The sequence below is a fragment of the Siphateles boraxobius genome, unplaced genomic scaffold (assembly GCF_051911475.1).
Source record: "Siphateles boraxobius isolate OS27281-9 unplaced genomic scaffold, OSU_SipBor_1 8, whole genome shotgun sequence".
Classification (NCBI taxonomy): Eukaryota; Metazoa; Chordata; class Actinopteri; order Cypriniformes; family Leuciscidae; genus Siphateles; species Siphateles boraxobius.
In genome coordinates, this window is record NW_027509208.1 from 6,809,103 (window position 1) to 6,829,678 (window position 20,576).

Genomic DNA, 20,576 nt, shown 5'->3' on the forward strand with positions numbered 1-20,576 from the left:
GACCATCCCCAAAGTGCTGTGAATGACTTTAGGCTAAGGAGGCGTGGACTGCCCCATTCTCTTAAATGTCAGTGCTCAGAACACAGCTCCATACCTTATTTTGACTCTGAGCTCTGGAACTTTTGGTTCAACCTATTTTTAATTGTAGTTTGTAATGATACACAAAGACCTTTGAGAACAGCTGAAGTCCATGTGAAGAAGTTTGAACCATTATTAATCTGAGGTAAGTGCGCATATCTACTGGATATTTAGTTTAAATCACATCTGAAATGCGTTTAAAGAAATAAGTTGCCAGAGGGAAATAGCAGTTGGCTCTCAAAATTATGTAGAGAACTTGAATTATGTAAAGAACTTGAAAAACTTAGCATTTTTTATTTATTTTTAAATTTGGTTAAATAATTGATCATTTTATATATGCTTTCAAATAGGTTTGGTAGCTGTATGTGTTAATTATATAAATGAAAAGTTTTATAAAAATGATATAATATTGTATATATATATATATATTAGGCTATATATAATAAAATAATGTTGTATCTCTTTTTTCTTGTAAAAGAATGACTAAAGCAGCATTAGCTGTCACTATCGTGGTCTTGTGGCTGCTCTGCAATCCGGCGAAGATCAGGGGAACCGGGGGATTTCAAGGCGCCATTCCTCACCCAAATAAATACAGTCCAAACCAGTCGGAACAGTCACCGCAGACACCGCAGGCTAGTTCTGGGGGAATGGGACCGCCTTCAGTCGGGGACGAGGTGCTGGACTCCAGCCAGGAGGCTTTACACGTAACGGAGCGCCGTTATCTCAAACTTGACTGGTGTAAAACGCAGCCGCTGAAACTGATGATTTACGAGGACGGGTGCCAGCCGCTAACCATCATCAATCGCTTCTGTTACGGACAGTGCAACTCATTCTACATACCTCGACACGTTTATCAAGAGGACGGTGCGTTTCAGTCGTGCTCCGTGTGTAAGCCAAAGAGTTACACGACTGTCACTTACACGCTCATCTGTCCCGGGCAGATCCCCAGCACCAAGAGGAAGCGCGTGCGCCGCGTGAAACAGTGCCGCTGTACTTCTGTCGACTTGGATTAAACTTGCTGACGTCATTGTTGTAGGCAATTTGTGTGTGTGTGTTTGTCTGAAAGTCAATATTCAATGCACTCCTATAGCTTAATAATGAAGGAGCATTATCGATTTGTTTCCTAAATTGTTACTCGTTAAGTCAAAAAGTCAGTAAATGTGGCCTTTATATTGTGAAGAAATACAATTGATGCCATTACTATAAAACAAGTTGCATTAGTTATAATACTATAAAAAAGTATGACATAATATGCTTATTGTTTTCCACTGTGTGGATCAATGTAGATACCTTTGTAATGTAGATAGATTAGGTGTAAATAAGTAATTTAGTAAACAAACAAACAAACAAACAAACAAACAAAAACATTCCAATGTGTTTTTATCCTTCATGCAAGTAATGTCAAATGAATGAGGTGCCGTGCCAGAGTTACAACCTTCTTGATCCCTTTGAATTTCATGACTGGCGAAGAAACAATTAAATGGATGGACAGTTATGTTTGTATAACAAAGAAAACTTTTTACAATGATGCGTTTATCGCAAAAGGAACAATATTACTGTGATTAAATGGCAATGAGATGTGATGAAGCAGCAACTGACATCAATAATAAATGTGTGATGCTGATCAAAATAAAACTGATAAGGATAGTTTAAAATTGTATTATTTTACATGTACATTATCTTTGTGTTTTGTAATATTCTGTAATTATTTAATATGACAATAAAAAGTTACACAACTTTGTTACTCAATATACAAAATAAAGTTACTACTTTTTCCAAGACAGATATCGAGATTTTTTAACACGTTTGAAGGCTTAATTGTTTAGACTGGTGAAGATTCCAGAGCAGATTGAGTTGTAATATAAACATTTCATAAATGTTTCTCACTTTGAACAACATTCATTCATATCTAAACCATAGTCAAAGGGATCTTTGGATCATAAATGTGCAAGTGAGTGATCCACTAAATCCGGACAGGCTGTCATCCTGTACAGTAACATGCAGTCTGGAGAAAGGGTCAACTGGTGGTCAGACTTGCTTCTTTCAGACGCAGTCTCTCTTTCTGTCATAAAAAACATACAGAAAATACATCATTTTGAACTCTTATTCAGGTGTGCTTACATTATTCATGAATGTTTTAAAAATCGGATTCATAAAAGAACAATAGCTACTAGTGTTTGCTTATCTATCTGCCACCAATGAAGACAGACGCTTACCAGTCCGTTCGCATTGGCCCTTCTGGTCTCAATCTTTTTCTCTGCTGTCATGTTGCGCACAGACTGTTGGGCCTCTTTGATTCTGAAGTAAAAAATAAAAAAAATAAAAATATGTGCAGATGGATTGCATTTCATTTATCCGCAATGTTTCAAATCCAGCAAGTTTTAATGCTGAAATTCAATAAAAACATCAACTGTCAGTGACAAAATTACCCTTAACTTGGTTATCACATTGTGTGATTGGTTAGAGCAGCTGTAAACTAGAAAATATAATGCTAGATACTCAAGATACTGTTAACTTCTCACCTCAGTTTGGATATGACCTTGTTCTCTCTCTTCCATCTGATCTTAAAGTCATTGCAAAATTCAAACCAAAATGTGAAAACATGGCCTGGCACAATCTCCTGCTCCCCGGAACGTGACTGCAGCCCAAAATACTCCACTAGGTAAGAGAAGCTGAGGAAGAAAAGACATGAAGCACCAGAAAACAACCCGGCTTTTTAGGATGTCCATAATTGTAAATTAATGTAACTAAATCTCAAAAATCTTTATGAAGTTTGCATTTTTTGTAATAATTTCTTCAAGAGTGATGTGCGTGTACCTTTTACGTGCTGATATCACTTGATGTTCCACAGCAGTTAGCTCATTTTGTGCTGTAAAATGAAAAGATGTGTATCAACATTTGCATTTAGATTGTATCATAATCAGTACCACATTTTTCATTTTCATAAAGACTCCTGCAAATGGTTTCAATATTGAGAGCCAATATCTCTTCTATTACTTCAGGATCTTAACTTTAGCAGCCATATCCCAGCTAACAAAATTATGTTCTAAGACCGTTTTGTATTTCTGTGTTTTACTCTGTGTGTTTTTATTGTGTTATGGATCCCCCAGGGTCTGAAATAAAGTTTATAAAGTTTTTAAACGGGCAGTAATATCTTTTTAGAAGAACGTCCAACTAAAAGAAAAAAAAGTTCCATGAATGATGTATAAATAATGTTTTTGAGCGAACATTTTGAGAATATTAGACCAGATAACTCTGAATTAACATTCTATTCATGTTAGTGGAATAATGTTTGCTCATTACTTTAAGAAAACCTTCATACACTGCTTTGTCAGTCATGCTACCAATAATGTTATGGTCCCAAATTCCTAGCCTTTCCAACAGGGCCTCAAAGACAATGTTACAACTGATGTTTCTCCTTTACTAAGAAGTCTGCTTCATAGCCAAAGTCTCTCTGATTCCTATCTCTGTGTCTGTCTTCTGAACCTGACCAGCAATCTTGTACAGGTAGGCAGTCACAGACACTTATCAGGTCCCCAAAAGGGCATACGGCAGATATTTTTCATGACTGCAGGATGTGTGCTGTCTTATCTGTGTAGTGGAGACAATCAAAAAATTGTAGTAGGAAGAATGTGAGGAAAGGAAAAGCTTTGTTTTAAACCTGCTGCTATATACATAAACCACACACAGAATTAGGGCCCTATTTTAACGATCGAAGCGCAGGCCGTGTCCGAATCCACTTTTGCTAGTTTAACGACAGGAAAAATGGTCTCAAAGGGTTGTCCCTATTCTCTTAATTAGTAATGGGTGTGTTTTGGGCTTTACGTGCAATAAACCAATCAGTGTCTCATCTCCCATTGATAGTGGACACACTCCAGAGAGGAAACGGATCTGCTCGTGCGCAAGGTTAAAGTGCACAAGCAGACCATCTACGGGACAGATTCCACCATATCTTTATGTACACAATAATAACCGTTTACATTGTAATCCTTTTATTTTTAATATTTGGCATATTTGTGTGCCCTGTGTGTTTAATAAGCAGAGTGTGCATTGTGGACCCTCCTATAGGCTCGCATTACTAACTTTAAATAACAAACAAAATATTGCACCATTGACTTTAGACCTGGTTTCAGTTGGTCAATGGCGCAGTCTATTCCAGTTGCCTCAAAATAGCAACGCGCCATTAATTGGCCCCGATCACACCTTGATTTCAGACCAGCACGCCCATAGGCACACAAATGGGCGCAAATGCATTTGATATTTAAACAACGTGGCGTAGGACATGAAAATTACAACTGCGTCGGGACGAAATTAGCTAAAAAGACTCACGCCGCATTGCGCCGGGTGTATGATAGGGCCCTTAATCTTATTTGTTTTATTAATCTTATTTGTTTTATTAATCTTATTTGTCTTATTAATCTCATTTGTTTTATAAATCTCATTTGTCTAGTTCAATAACGTTGTCTAATCCAGTTTATAACTCCATATATCTGGCTCTATGATCTGCAAAACAAAACAATCCTGTACAATCTAAGCAAACATTTGTACTCCTCTCCTTCAATCTTCTAGAGAGGCAGGTCGTCTAAGAGACCAACTAGACTTTATCTGAACAAGGAAGACGAAGGATCGGCTGATATGACGGAGCACATAATTAGATAACTTAAAAACCTTGAATTCAGATCCTCTTCTAAAAGGTAATGTGGGCTAATCTCACGCATCATAGCATAGCTTAGCTCACCGTTGGCAACGAAAAAGTCCATTTTCTCCTTGAAGGGATGTATGTGCCCTTGAGACGAGTTGGTACACACGGTTAGAGCATCCTTTTCACAAACTGTACAAGACAAAAGGAATAACACTGGGTTAGAGTAAAATCCCCGACCAGGTTCAATTTTCAGAAGCCAGTCATTGTAAAACAAAGTTTACACTAACTTTAACGCAATATTTTATCCTAAACTAAACAGTTTTTTTTCTGTTAGACCACCATGAGCGTTTACTTTTTATTCCAATAACCCAGATCTTGAAAAAAAAGCCAAGAAGCACACAACTGCGTTGTGTAGTAATCACATTACTAATAAGCTTATATAATAATATTTAACCAGAATATTATTTTACAAGTAGATAGTGTTGATTAAGATGATAAAGATAAGTGATTGGGCATTATCGGTGACACTAATAAAAAGTTCTAAATAAATAATAATAAAAAATTAAATATATACTACTGTTCAGAAGTTGGGGGTCTGAGTATTTTTAATCAGCAAGGATGCATTAAATTGAAGGTCACAGTAAAGACATTTATAATGTTACAAAACTTTCTAACTTTCTATTCACCAAATAATCCTGAAAAATATTTATCTACAAAAATACTCACTAGCACAACTGTTTTCAACACTGATAATAGTAAGAAAGGTTTCTTAAGCAGTGTTCTTATGTTTCTCATTCAAATTAGAATGATTTCTGAAGGATCATGTGACACTGAAGACTGGAGTAATGATGATGTAAATTCAGCTTTGCCATCACAGGAATAAATACATTTGAAATAGAAATAGAAAAATAGAACTTATTTTAAATTGTAATAATATCTCACAATATTACTGTTTTTACTGTATTTTGGTTATATAAATGCAGCTTTAGATGGCCTGAGAGACTTATTTCAAAAACATATACAGTATTCCAAAATATATCATTGGTGAAACTAATAAAAAATATTTACTTAATATTATGTACTAAATAGAATGTATGTGGCCATGTTTATCACTCAGCTCACATTCTGAGTAGGCAACAACTGCTTTTTTACCAGAAGTCCAACAACCATTCACAACTTCAGCTTAAGTTGGTTTTATCAAGTCATCTAAAACAACAGCTACTGCGGTCAAAGCCATTATGGCATCACTAATTACTTGCACATAGAATGAAAGCACTTCCTGCTGATGAAGCAAATGCTGTTAGTGCCTTAATTATGGCATCAGCGCAGTGAATTATGTCGATTACATCTGTAAAAACAATGGTTACAGTAATGGGGGAACTTCCAAAGTCTATAAACAAGCTGAGCGTCAGCCTTCTATGCATGTTGGATATTGTAATAACTGTATAATATACATACAACTGCTCCAACAATGAAAGTCAATGGGGTCCAAAACAGCACTGGACCCCAAAGAATTTCATTGTATGATGACATTTCTCAAAATATCTTCTTTTCTGTTTCACAGAAGAAAGAAAATCATACAGGTTTGAAATTTAATGAGGCTGAATAAAGGATGGCATTTGTTTCTTTTTTGGCAAAACTCTCTCTTTAAACCCTTTTTGTTTACACTTTCATAACCTATTGTCAAGAAAACACCATAGAGCTAAAGCTCCACCTGTGACAGAGTCAGAGGTTATCAAATGTCTTTTTCTCTAAGATCTGTTTTGATGCACCTCTGATCACATCCTCAGATAGACACTATCACCCGTGGACCTACACAACACTGTTTGTTTAACGTCCAATCAGAGGATCAGAGGAGCCAGTCTCCTACCTCAGTCATAATACACCCTGATGGGAACCCGGGACTGTTGGATACGCTCCATCTGCATCTCACCCCGGATAAGGCTACACATACTACTGTTTTTATTGAGCATTTGTGTAAACTGTGAACACAGCTGGGAATGAAGAAACGGTTGGGAATCTTTTCCGCAGCATTTCCAGGCAAAATATCAATTATAGTTTAAATTGATTAGATCCTCATATAGTGTGTCCACCAAGGCGGCTCACAGCTACATTCAGGTTTTCTCAACCGTGGACCTCGGCGAGCCAAACCACTGCCACAATGATCTCAAAGAGATCAAAAAGATGTCTCAAATGCAAGCCAGATGAATCAGCTGTGGAGTCTCAATGCAGTAGATGTGCTTCACAATGTTGTCATCATTGTCTCTGGAAAATAAAATCACAGGGACATTCCCTTTTTGTGTAGGCACACAGTGACTAATTTGATTAGTGCAGCACTTTTCTGCTCCGCAAAATTACATCGCAGACAAATGCGGTCACCTTGAGCAGCCAAAACCTCAGTGGGGCTGTAAGTAATTTGAATAAATCGAACAAACACAGCATGAAAAACAAAGACATGATTCTCTCTCAGTCATGAGGGGAGTTCAAACAGCAGGACAAAAAAGGGAGAGCGCGATGGGCCAGATTTGGCAGTCTCTCCGTCGCCCGATAAGAAAGGCTTGTTGAGAGGTAAAGAAAAGAATCTCTGACACACATCTGCGGGGCCACACTGAACACGGACTGATACAGTGTAGCAGGAGAATGGCAGTGCATCTCTGCGCAGATAAAGCCCATCCCGTCAGCGATAAGCCGCTCTTCTCTCAGATTACATAAGCGCCAAAAGCACTGTAGCCTTTGGCCCCTGCGACGGAGCTAAAGAATCACACAATGCCAGAGCATCTGATGGGCAGGATTAAAGTCATATCTAAAAGGCGCCATGGCAAAATCACACAGACTCCACTTCGTCTCTGCATCTGTGCGTGCACATATATACATAGGCAAACACGTCTGTATATTCCACCTGATCTAATGTGGTTTAATAATGAGTTGTTGCTAACAGATGCTGTAAAGTCCTCAGGATTCAGCTGGAGCCATGTTGCGGGATTGCAGACATCCATCCACCCAAACCCATGTAATCTTGCTTCTTTTGATGCTATAGTAAATCAGTGGCACGCTAAAATCATCTCTGAAGACCTTGAGAGTGTTTTTGGTAATTCTTACCTGTCAAGTCTCTGTTCATCTTCCTGAGATCCTTTGAGAGGTCATCGAACTTCACTTGAGAAGAAAGGAAAACATCTTGAGGTTCAGGCAAAGGAAAGATGCTCTTTTCTGTCCCAGCGTTCTGGAGAGAGATTGAAGGGTCAGTGAAACATATGAGTATCCATGGCCAAGAAAGACTTAAAGATCTAGATTAAAACAAATGTTCTTAGAAATATTTGTGGATGGAAAGATTTTGTAATGTTTTTGAAAGAAGTTTCTTATGCTCACCTACATTTATTTGATCAAAATACAGTGAAAACACTAATATTGTTAAATATTATTAAAATTCAAAAAAAAAAAATCAACTTAATTTAATGTAATGTAATTACATTAATGTTATTAATTTAATTGTAATGTAATTTGTTCCTGTGATTATTTTTCAGCAGACATTAAGCCAGTCTTCAATGTCACATGATCCTTCAGAAATCAATCTAATAAACTTGGGCAAACCGTGATAATTTTTTTTTTTTACAGTATTCTCTGATTAATAGAAAGTTCAAAAGAACAGCGTTTATTTGAAATAGAAATCTTATGTAACATTATAAATGTCTTTACAATAAAAGTTTACATTTAATACACCGTGAAGCAATTTTGTTAAAAACTTTTTTTTATTATGATAGCACCTTGACATTTTTTAGTTTATGCCACCTATCAAAATTAATTTCAATTTAGAAATTAAAAACGCGTTTATAATAGAAAAAGTTTATTGAAGACATGGTATAAATTGCATTTGTCATGTATCACTCCATAAATTAATAGATAGAATGAAAAATGAGTCATGACACTGACTGAAAATCTGCAGTGTGCAAAATAAACAAACTGCAAGTGAAAGGTTACATGCTCATGTTTACCTCATCAAAGTGACGCAGATAGTAGGAAACAATGTAGTCCAACAGACTAATGTGATTTTCCTGTAGATTTATAGAGAATTATGTCAAAAACATGTCATTCTGTACAAACTGCTAGCAAACAAAAATAACAAATCGTGCTCTATCAGGCTCTATCAAACACCTCAATGTGTGAGGTTATAGTGTTTTCACAGTTCCAAACATAGGCTCATGAAATGTAGAAAATCTTTACCCTGCTCTTGACATCCTTAAGCTTGGGAAGAATCTCAAGCCCAAAGCCGTCGGCCTGTCCTCTAGCTCTGCTCCCTCCATTCATGTAGTTTCCCAGAGCAAGCACCAGTCCCATCACCTTCCTCACACTATCTTTCTCCAAAAGACACTAAAACACAAAAGACACTAAAACATTTATTTGTGCATTTATCACATGGAGATGTAGGAGACAAAGCAAGCACTTAGACCTCTCTTGAATAAACCGCAGCTGCCTGAAGGGCTGCTTTTTGCTCTTAAGAATGCCAGCATCGATACTTTATCAAATGTTTGATAATATCCGAGGTCTGACCTCTTTGAAAATGCCTTTGTACCTTGCAGACGTGGAGAATAATCTCGGTCTTGCGCTGTATGGAGGCAACGGCGTCAGTGAACTTCGACTGAAAAATCAAACAGTGAACTCGACTGGAGAACTCAGGGATCTGGGAGAGTTCATACAGGAATCTGTCAAGGAAAAGCAATGAACATCTGTCAACCTAAAGTGCGCAGTGTTGAAAACACTACTTTTTCTTCGTTTGTTTTCAAATGAAGGAACTTTAGAGAAGTATACATTGCAAAGAGCATATAGAAAGTGCCCTTGTGAGTGACTAGTTGCATAAAAAAGTGAGTTATCTGGTGTGTTTCTGGAATATCTCACTGTTCAGGCTTGTCCAGTAGTTTGACCTGCTCCCCGTCTGAGGTTTCATAGTGTTTCTTAATCTTCTCTAACTCCTCAGGCTGAGCTCTCTGGGAGAAACAGAACAGACGCATTCATATGAAAACTGACCAATGATACACACATAAACTTATGAAACCACACTGGAACTATCTATTATTTAGTTATGTTGGAACTGGAACTAGAGAGACAAGAAGGGTGATACAGAATCTGGGGAGAAATGTGTGTAGAATGAACTCAAAAAAATCTAAAATAAAGTAAAATAAAGTATAATAAATCTGATTGGCCTCTGAAGTATCTTTTTTTTAAAAAGGAATATCCATATTCCTTGATCACAAAAAAAGAATTTCCACTTTTTCCACTGAGTTGCAGTGAAACACTTACAATGGAAGTTAATGGGTATTCACTGAATATTCAATGAATATTCAGTATTCACTATTTTAGTATAGCAACAAAATGTAAACAAAATGAGTGTTACCATGATTTTAGTGTGGAAAATTTTTTTATTACCCTTTTCTGTGTAAAGTTATATCCCGTTTTACTACTTTTTCACCATGACAAATACCATAATCCCTAAAGTGACAACAAATAATACACACAACTCACATAATACAATAGTTTAATAGAATAATGAACATAAGTGCTTTATAAACAATTATAGTATCCATATTTCTTACTCCTCTAAAAATTGGCATCATACACTTATACTCAACCTCAATTTTTACTAATTGAAAAGGAGAGAAACATGCAAGGGGTGCGAATGTGTAGGACTTGTGTAGTTCTACTGTTTTGGAGGCTATGATTTAGTGTGGGCCTGTACATAAGTACGTTTCCAATGTGGCAGGGTACTTACATTTTCATACAGGGCTTCAATAGCATCCAAGTCAACCACAGAATTGTCCAGATTCAAAACAGCTGTGAAATGAAGAAGTATTAGTCTCTATACAAGAAGGCTGATTAGTTATTGGACATACATGTCATGGATGTAATATGTAAATGTAAAAGTCTAAACATGTATTTGAGAGTTTTTCCCCTCCTGTAACTATATGTTACCAAACATATACTTTGAATTTGCTCAATTTACTAAAATCATCACAAAAAAAATCGATGTTAAGGCAAGCTGTGATGAATTCAAGATTGTCAATGTGAAAAGTATATGTTTGGTAAGTGGGGCTGATAGCTATACATGCAAAAGAATATTTCTAGTGGTAAACCACAAGACAAGTTTATTTAACAAACATACAGCCAATTTATCCTTGATAAGAGCTGGAGCCAATCACATTGATACAAGATAGGTTTTTATATACAGAATTATTTCAACATCATGTCTTAGCTTGCCTTTTCTAACCAGGCCACACAAATATGAATCACTCTAACATGTCTGTTTATTATTAGTGGATGCAAAATTAGTCTGGACAGAATAAAAAACCCGACACTGCTGAGCTGGTGGTTGAGTATTTCTCGGCATATATGAGTCTGTTCAGTGTGATTTACCTTGCTGGATGTCCTTCATTTCCAGGTGGAGACTTGAGATTAAGATGCCCACAGCCTGAGAGCGCTTGCCATCCAGTAATTTAATTACCTAAAAAAGTTCATCAATCAAAAAAAGTCCATATTCACTAGACAACCCACAATTATAAATGACTCTGATCATAAGATAAGTGCCTTCTGCTTACACTATCATATAAATACAATGTCGTAAGGACTCATGCTTGTATTATGCAAAAAAGGAACGAAAAAATAACAAAAGAACCTTTGGGAAATTCCAAACCTCCATTATAAAATCCACCTCCCATAGGTAACAATGGCATGATCATATTTCATGGACAGGTTCATTTATTTCAAATTATCCTCATTTCTTATATAATTATATCAATTTTAAAGGCAATTGTAGAGGCATTTGTGGGATCCTGATATTACGCACAAGCATTTGTATCAAATTAATGGATTTTAAAGCCTAAAGTGACTGCTCCCGACAAATGATGTTTCTGTTTAAGAAAAGTAATTAGTAAATAGAATCCATTAGTTGGGCTAGTGTTCCAGTCATATATATAATTCGGAAGTGTTGACAACTGCTCCACCTAGTGGACACGTCTCAAATCTGAACTTTCTGAACTAACCAAGCAGTGCATGACATTTATGCATTTTAGCAGATACTTTTATTTTATCCAAAGCAATTTACAGAACATTTTTAAAATTAGCTGAATCAAACCCACAACCTCGCATTTGCTATCAAAACTGCATTTGCTATATAGATATAAAAAAGCAAATGTGTAAAATGAATGGGACTGCCATTCAGAATAAGATCCTCTCTATGTTATATCATTTTTTCTTATCTCCAGGGCAGAGCGGTACCTTCCTGGCTTTGGTTTTCTTCTCATAGGCTTCGGATAGGGGCTTTCTTTTGGTGGGCGATGTGGCTTTAGCAAACAGTTCTGCAAAATCATTGGTGTTTATTATCTGTGGCTCTTCCAGGGAACTCCATAGCATATCGCTCCTAAGAAAAGACAGAGAGAGATGATGAGAGATTTACAACAGTTTCTGCTCAGTCTAAGGCTTATCGTGATTGAATCTTCACACTTCAAAGTCATAGGCCACCAACCAAAGCATTCCCTAATACTAGCATCTGTAAAAACCACGTTACACGAGTAAAGTGAGTTATTTACTGTTGCTGAGCAACCTTGGCTGAAAGCAGGAAAAGGAAAATCAACAGGAACAGCATGTGAGTAGCCTAATCTGACATGCTAAATTTTCCCTCCCATAAAAATAATTAAGGAGCCAGGACGACGGCGCACTGCTAAGCTTGACTGGGTTAGGCTTTGGCTTGACAAAATGCTCTTGAAGAGAGCAGAAAGCTTTCATGAGGAGTCAAATAACATTGCAACAGCACAGAGGTGGCCGGGGAGCCGAATCCCACAGAAATCCACACCGCCACTAGAGGTCCTGGCAAGACTGCAGCTCAGCCTGTGGCTGGCCCCTCATGCAGACACATGTCTGCAGTGGTCTGTCTTAAACCTCCCATGAGGTCTGACGAGGGAGAGTTGAAAATGTCAGCGTCACTTGTGGACATACATTGCATTTTTGAGGAAACTTTTGATTGAGGAACAATGGAAATGTTGTTTATAGGTCTATGGTTTAGGTTGAGTGGGATGATGTTTATTTTTAGTTTAAAGTACTTTTTATCTATTTGTAAAAGTGAATTGTGTTCAGTGTTGTTATTGCTGTCTAAAAAGATCTGATAAAAAGCACTAAACAAAAGCACTAAAACTTAAATCAAATTGAAAATTAAAATTGAAAATATAAAAATATAAGCTGCTTCACAATATTAATAAATACTATAATACTATATAAATAATACTAAAACAACACAGACAGTCAGTGGCTAAACCCTTTATCATTATATCTTAAATCAATCAATCAGACTTTAAATAATTATCTTATATTTATTGACATTCACACAGTTATGAGGGGCCTTCTATAAAATAAATGTTCCTGTTTATTTTTGGGGGGGGGGGGGGGGGGGGATTTTTGCATTTTTTTATTATTACTGAGTTTTCTCTTCATTATAAGCATTTATTTTCTTATTGAGTTTTTTCTTCATTATAAGCATTTTTTACTTTTCCTCCATAAAAATAACCCAGAAATTAAACAATAAAAGAAATGATACAATTAAACAAATAAGCATCATGTCATTGCCCCATGTCAATTAAAACATGAGGTAAGGTGATGAGAGATACCTGTTATCTTGAATCTGTATTCGTGTCCAGTAGAGCGATTTCATTGGACAGACTGGCTCCACTAAACGTTTGCGAGGAGGATTGTCTGCTGCTGTACTGAGGAAGATACCAACTCCATGAGTGGGATTAGAGATCGAGTGGAGGACGGGTGGTGGCGGTGGAAGACCACATCCTGTCATGGGTGGAGGTGGAGGAGGAGGCACACTTCCTGGTGCATTAGGAGTACAAGAACCAGGTGGAGGTGGAGCAGGTGGAGGAGGAGGCACACTTCCTGGCTTATCCAGTGACGGAGCAGGAAGTGGAGATGCATAAGGAGTACAAGAACCAGGTGGAGGTGGCGGTGGAGGAGGAGGCGGAGCAGGAAGTGGAGGTGCATTAGGAGTACAAGAACCAGGTGGAGGTGGAGGCGGAGCAGGAAGTGGAGGTGCATTAGGAGTACAAGAACCAGGTGGAGGTGGAGGCGGAGGCGGAGCAGGAAGTGGAGGTACATTAGGAGTACAGGAACCAGGTGGAGGCGGAGGAGGAGGAGGCACACTTCCTGGCTTATCCAGTGGCGGAGCAGGAAGTGGAGATGCATAAGGAGTACAAGAACCAGGTGGAGGTGGCGGTGGAGGAGGAGGCGGAGCAGGAAGTGGAGGTGCATTAGGAGTACAAGAACCAGGTGGAGGTGGAGGCGGAGCAGGAAGTGGAGGTGCATTAGGAGTACAAGAACCAGGTGGAGGTGGACGCGGAGGCGGAGCAGGAAGTGGAGGTACATTAGGAGTACAGGAACCAGGTGGAGGCGGAGGAGGAGGAGGCACACTTCCTGGCTTATCCAGTGGCGGAGCAGGAAGTGAAGGTGCATTAGGAGTACAGGAACCAGGTGGAGGCGGAGGAGGAGGAGGCACACTTCCTGGCTTATCCAGTGGCGGAGCAGGAAGTGAAGGTGCATTAGGAGTACAAGAACCAGGTGGAGGTGGAGGAGGAGGAGGCACACTTCCTGGCTTATCCAGTGGCGGAGCAGGAAGTGAAGGTATATTAGTAATGCAAGCGCCAGGTGTTGGAGGAGGGGGAGGTGGAATCTTGTTTCTATCCATCTGTAACTGAGGTGATACAGGTGGGGCAGCTGGTGGAGGAACTGTCTTTTGTCTTTCAGTCAAGTTTTTTGTTGAGTTGAGGTCAGCATTTTTAGGCAGGGGGTCAAGACTCCTGCTCTGCGCTTCCTTGGCCTCCTCAGACCTGATGAATATCTCTCTGTCTGTCTGAATGCACACAGAGGGGAAGGCCCGTGTTTTGACGTAGTCGTCAGTGGACACGGCAACATCTCTGTGATCTCTGTGAAGATCTTTGTCTTTCTCTCTTTGTAAGCTTGCAATGGTTACCGCTAGTCTGGACAGATCGTCTTCGTTCTTCTCTTTTAACCGGAAGAGGTCAAGTTTGAATTCGGCCTGTATTTAAAGAGTCCAAACATCAATATGTAAATAAAAAATGTATAATATTTGATAAAAGTGTTTGCTAAATGGATAAATTACTTTTTAAAGTAACATATTCAGTAGTGCCCTAGCAGACAACACAATCTTTGAAATCTTGAAAGCTTTTTTGTGAAATGTTTTTTCTTGAAAAGTGGGTTTTGCTTGTTTTCTTTAAATTGTAATTTGGCTTCTTCTATAGAAGAAGTGTGGCATAAGTGTGACTATATTCAATAAGCAGTGTAGTACAATACATTTGTAAAAGCACTGATTCTGAAAACACGCCTTCCAGGGAGAGGTTTTCAATTATTGATATTATTAGTAAACTGTTTCCCTTCAGTTGTAAAATACTGTTCTTGAATTTCTCACCTGTAACTTCTCCACCTCTTCATTACATTCTCTTTTTAGTTGCAGAAGAGCAGCCTGATGCTCTGAGAATATAAAACAAGGACATCATTATAGCTAAATATATCACAAAATGTATTGAATAGTGCCAGAAACCCAATAAAATAGTGCTCTAACTGTTCAAACATTTGATCAGTAAGAGTTTTTAATGTCTTTGGAAAAAGGCTTTTATGCTCACCTGTATAAATATAGTAAAAACAGTAGTATTATTACAATTTTAATTAACTGTTTTATATTTTAATATACTGTATAATGTAATATATTCCTGTGTTGGCAAAGCTGAATTTTTAGCATCATTACTCCAGTCTTCAGTGTCACATGGTTCATCAGTTGATTAAGAAACATTTCTATTATTAATGTTGAAAACAGTTGTGTATGGGAAATACTAATTTCCTCAAGTATATTTAGGCATATGACAACAACACACACTGAGTATGTGTGCTTAGGTGTGTTTGAGGACTCCACACCCTTTAAATCTACAAGATACTGCAATAGGGACAATGTTATGGATGGTCAATAAGGTTTATTATAAAACAATAGTATTGAATGTAAACATTTATGTTTTCAATGCAAAAAGATTAATGACTGCATTGCTGAGAAAACTAACTTTCTTACAAGTAACAAACAATGTGATATTGTATCTAAAGTTATTTCATCTGCAGAGTTGCCCTTTAGGAACACATTTGGGGTGGAGGAGTAGTGGAATTTGTTTGGACAGTGTTGTTACATTTTATACAAAGGCAAATATTTGAATTAGAGCAAACATTTACACTTACTGCTTGTTTTCTTCTTCGATTATACAATAAGCCCTTACCAGCTTCCGTGTATTTGAGACCAATCTTCTCCTCCTCATTTTTCAGTTTTGGTGGAGGCCAGATAGTCTGAAGTCGCTTTGGGGTGTGCTCCTCACTCACATCAGCCTAAGACACAAAACAGCAACAATTAATGTGCATTGTTAATATCTGTTGAATTAAAGGACCTAATTAAAAAATAAATAAATAAATAAATAAACAGATGAAATGAAATAAGAAAAGGATGCAGCATCCCCATGACCCTGCAGAGGGATGAATAAAAATAAATAAATAATAAATAAATAAACAATAAAAACATGAATCAAAAAATATGCTGCATCCCCACGACCCTGCAGAGGAGTGAAAAATAAATAAATAAAATAATATATATTTTTAGGTGTACATAAAGGAAGACTCTTTATTTAAAAAATTATGCATTGATAATGAGATGTCACCAATAAATGCAATCATCTGTTCACTTCATACTTTAGAATCCGTAGTTTCTTTGTTGTCTGGAGACTTGGTTGAGTTCCGGTCAAAGAAAGCTCTGAGGACATCTTTGTCCCTGTTGATCTTCTTCTTTACAATGTCCAGCTCCATGCGATTTGAAGTGTCTTTTTTGGCAGATTTAACTGTGAAGAAAGCCTTCAATGCATCTAAGGCCGTCTCTGCATTTGTAGATTTGTTGGTTTCCTCAGACTGGGGAATGACCGGCTCCTCTACAGTAGTCTCTGGCTTTTCAGCAGGGTCCTGACCGATTGGAGACAGTGGGGGGCTTGACATGCTCTCTTGCTTTCTCTTCCCTTCCCCCTTGCTGAGGAATTGGGTAAGCTGTTCCAGGAAGTCTCCCTTGACTTCTTTCTTAGACTGATCGGTAAAAAGTCCTCGTTTGGTAGGGCTTTGGGGCTGCTCAGTAGTTTCATTTTCCTCAAGTGCTTCTTTCTTGGGGCTGAGCAGCCCAGTGAAGAGGGACGACAGTTGGAGCGGTTTCTCTTTTACTGCAGTGGAGGAGAGTATGGTTTGGTCTTTTGTGGTCTTCTCAGTGGAAGATGAATCTGTATCTAACATGATGTCTTCTTGTATTATTTCTTCCACACTCTCTTTATTCATTTCTCCCTCTGTATGCATTTTTGTCTCCACCTGGATGACTGAAGGCACGGGATCTGTTTCTGAATTAGTCTTGTTATCTAGTTTAGATGAACTGGAACTGTGTTCTTCAGTGTCACAGAGGTCAGAACATGTTAAAATCGCACCCCCAGCCTCAAAATGTCTCATTTGGTTCACCTGGCTTGTAGTAGGTGGATGGACGTCCACAAAAATGCTGTCTGAACTTGCGCTGCTTTCATTGCATATAGCTTGGCTACCTGCAGTCTCATCTCTCAGTTGGATCTCTTCAGTATCAACACACGGTCCTGCAGAAAGAGCTTCAACACGTGTAAGAGTGATGACCACAGTTCTGGTGTTCACAGGTGAGTTTGATGAAAGAACCTTTTTATCCGTGAGATTATGAACTTCACAATGTGCTAATGTGGTCTGAACGTCCATGTTTGCAGATGCCTTGTGGTTAGTCAGAGTTTGTTCATTTACACCAGATTTGGTTACCTCTGAAACATCTGCAGTGTTTTGAAGATTTCCACCAGACTCTATTTTGCTCTCAGGAGCAGATACTTCCCGGTGACTTTGCACTGAAATGCCGTTATTGTTGTTTGTGGATGAATTCAAAGACTCTTTTATTAAAAAATCATTTCTGCCTTGATTGTCTGTGAAGACTCTCTCTTTCAATGGTTCTTCCTCAGCAAACAGCTCCTCATTGCTGGAGTTATCTGATTCCATAACAACTGTCTCATTTGCAGATATGTCCTGATTGAGTCTGTGTCCTTCTCTGAAAACAGGTTCTTTATTATCCACTGTACCGATTACTGGATCCTCAAGTTGTTTGTCCAGCCTGTTAGCACTGCCACTGGCAGAGACTTTGCTAAGTGATTTAGACGGTGTGTCAGCTTGACCATCTGTTACATCCTGGACAGTCTGGTGCACAACTGATGTTTTACTGTAATTATCTCTCTGGTGCAGAACATTGAGGTCTAAGTCCACTTCCTCCTTTTCTGAAGAAAAATCTATTTTATTGACATTCTGATGCTCTGATCTGTTGACATGGTCCTTTGTCTTGTCTTCCTCAGCGTTTGTATGTAAAATCGTAACAATTATAGCAAAATCTTCCCCTTGATCATCAAAACCATCCTGCCTTTGAACAACTTTTTGTTGACCATTAACCTCTCTTTCCTTAGTCAAAGAGCAAAAAGAAGTCAAATCTGGACTCTCCTCAGTCAGTGTTTGGAGTTCATGTTTTTCATGATGATTAAAAAAGTTTGTTAATTTGTCAAAAAATTTATTGATGGGCTTACTCTCCATTTCCTTCCAGTATGGTTCACAGTCTATTTCAGATCAAATTTAGTCTGTATTCAAACAAGAATATTCCACAAGTGATTAAAACCAAAAACAAAGTCAAAATTCAAACTATAGGTAAAACTGATATGTCTATGTTTGCAGTAAAAAAAAAAGAATTCCAGCTTTCCAATAGCCTTCCCAAGTCCATTCACCCATCCCTGAATGTCAAGCTCTTCTGCTGAACAACCATTGACAAATTATGAATACAAATTTATTCCTACTATACTCAGTATGAGTTCCATTTAGTAGTCTTCTACTGGTATAAAAAACTGCTGTTTTACTAAAATAATTTGAGTTTGGTTAAAGACTAATGTGTCTTTATTTTCGTAACATGTTGTCCTTACATGAAGTTTCCAGAATCATGGATGCCAGGAAAATGTGCATTAAAGACCAGAGGTGCTGTTCTCAGGCTCTCATTAAAGGACGGAAAAAGAAATGGAAAAAATATTCCGCAACGACATTCCAAAATAGTGCCAGCATGCAGCTTGCTCCCTTTATCCAACCTTTACTTTTATTTAGCCTTTACTCTTCTTTCTTTTCCATTTATAGATATTGTACTTGCTCTTAATCCACAATTTGCTACAAAAGCGCATACGGCAAAACATTAAATCCTGAGATACCAATACAGGCAGTGAGTGCTCCACCCACTTATTTTCTGCCACATGACAGGATTTCTGGTCCCGCTCTCAGTCATCCATGAGAAAGAAGTAGCATCTCAGTACCACACCCAGAAGAGCACACAAAACTCCAGTAAGAGTAACTGTGCAGACAAGACAGTCTATCCTGCTTCTGTAAAGCTGGATATCTCCTTCTGTCCAATTCACACAGGATAACATCACATTAATCACCACGATTAACCTGTTAACCCCACCTACATCCTTGTTTTGTCACCTATGGTTTTGTTTGTAGAGACTAGTTCTCCTGACACCGTCACAGGTATGTTTTTACTACAGTAATCCACAAGGAAGAAACAATGTAGAAATAGAGATTCTTTAGCACGTTTTAAATAATAGACCAAATAATAATACTAAATATACATTTTTACATCACATGAAAATATATAATAGTTTTTTTTTCTTAATACTGTTTTTTTGTGTGACATATATACATCAATTTAAAACAATACACAATAATGGTTCACTACAAATCTTTAAAAAATAAAACTAATACTCACAGTGAGGTCATGGTCAGGAGAGACATGTGGGACAATGACGATTTCATCTTCTTCATCTTGTTTGTGCTTGGACACAGAGTTGCAGAAGGGCACATTTTCACTGTGCTCAAATGGCCACTTCTCTTCTGCATGCGCCCTTTTCTCGTTGTCCTCTGTGAAAACACAAACAAACAAAACAAAACAAAACAAATGTATTCATAATCAAGGTTTTTAATTACTCAAAATAACCCACCAGACAGGTGGCTTTAGATTTGGACTCTGCAACTCTGCATATAATGAATATGCAATGCATTAGACAGATGCATGGGCCAAAAATTGTTTTGTCAGTGACAGCCGCTAGCTCTTTGTAGACCTGAGTAAAGTGAAGAAAATAAAAGCATACATATTTATAGCTACAATGCTGTTTGACACATGATAACAGTTGCACATCATTTTAAGAAGTATTTGTCAACATATAAATTGAAATATATGAAAATCCATGTTTTCCCTTATTGCTGTGAGCATAGCTAACAGGAAAACACAGACTGCCACTGAGTGGACATTGAAGTGTACTGCAATTGAGTGGTACATTAAATGACTCTAGTCTCAGTTAGTTTATCTTGACTCATTACCTTTCATTTTAAAATAGGCCTACATTCTAATATAGAGTAAAAACCAAAATGCAGATCCCAATAACTGGATATTTTGAAAGTGGACATAAATCAGACAAACACATGGAAAATCTCGACACAGCTCCAAGAATCAATAAAGCTTTTATCCAATATACAGCTGAGGTTCACAGCAGCGGGAGTGCAGGAGACCTGAGATCCACTCCTCTCTCCAGGCCCCCTGCAGAGCAGGAAACAATGAACAAACAATCAATGGACAGATTTCATTGAATGTGCAGGAGAGAACAGGAGTGTGCGGTGCAGCAGACAGTTACATAATTTAAAAAAAGTCATGCAC

General features: G+C 37.9%; 2 protein-coding genes across 3 annotated transcripts; one reads left to right on the forward strand and one right to left on the reverse strand.

The window, feature by feature from the left end:
* Positions 1–104: 104 nt before the first annotated feature.
* On the forward strand, positions 105–1,840 carry grem1a (gremlin 1a, DAN family BMP antagonist). The gene is made up of 2 exons (XM_077220317.1): positions 105–223; positions 557–1,840. Exon 2 carries the CDS (start codon positions 558–560, stop codon positions 1,089–1,091), a length of 534 nt encoding a protein of 177 aa, XP_077076432.1. The 5' UTR covers positions 105–223; position 557; the 3' UTR covers positions 1,092–1,840.
* On the reverse strand, positions 1,442–19,272 carry fmn1 (formin 1). 2 transcript variants are annotated; one of them, XM_077220313.1, is made up of 18 exons: positions 16,496–19,093; positions 16,033–16,138; positions 15,183–15,244; positions 14,291–14,792; positions 13,366–14,056; positions 11,984–12,125; positions 11,123–11,210; positions 10,482–10,543; positions 9,611–9,699; positions 9,288–9,417; positions 8,939–9,085; positions 8,710–8,769; positions 7,820–7,940; positions 4,817–4,909; positions 2,896–2,947; positions 2,601–2,750; positions 2,295–2,376; positions 1,442–2,140 (listed from the first exon to the last, which is right to left on the reverse strand). In XM_077220313.1, exons 1-18 carry the CDS (start codon positions 18,419–18,421, stop codon positions 2,096–2,098), a joined length of 4,548 nt encoding a protein of 1,515 aa, XP_077076428.1. In that variant the 5' UTR covers positions 18,422–19,093; the 3' UTR covers positions 1,442–2,095. The 2 variants fall into 2 exon arrangements, with proteins under 2 accessions (XP_077076428.1, XP_077076427.1); XM_077220312.1 differs by having other exon boundaries at positions 13,366–14,792; positions 16,496–19,272.
* Between the last annotated feature and the right edge of the window lie 1,304 nt (positions 19,273–20,576).

Coding starts and splice junctions, on each gene's coding strand:
- grem1a (XM_077220317.1), top strand. CDS start 558: ATGACTAAAGCAGCATTAGCTGTCACTATCGTGGTCTTGTGGCTGCTC.
- fmn1 (XM_077220312.1), bottom strand. CDS start 18,421: ATGGAGAGTAAGCCCATCAATAAATTTTTTGACAAATTAACAAACTTT. Junction 4,910..7,819: donor GATGAACAGAGACTTGACAG/GTAAGAATTACC, acceptor TGTCTTGTACAG/TTTGTGAAAAGGATGCTCTA. Junction 2,377..2,600: donor AAGGTCATATCCAAACTGAG/GTGAGAAGTTAA, acceptor TTTTTACTTCAG/AATCAAAGAGGCCCAACAGT.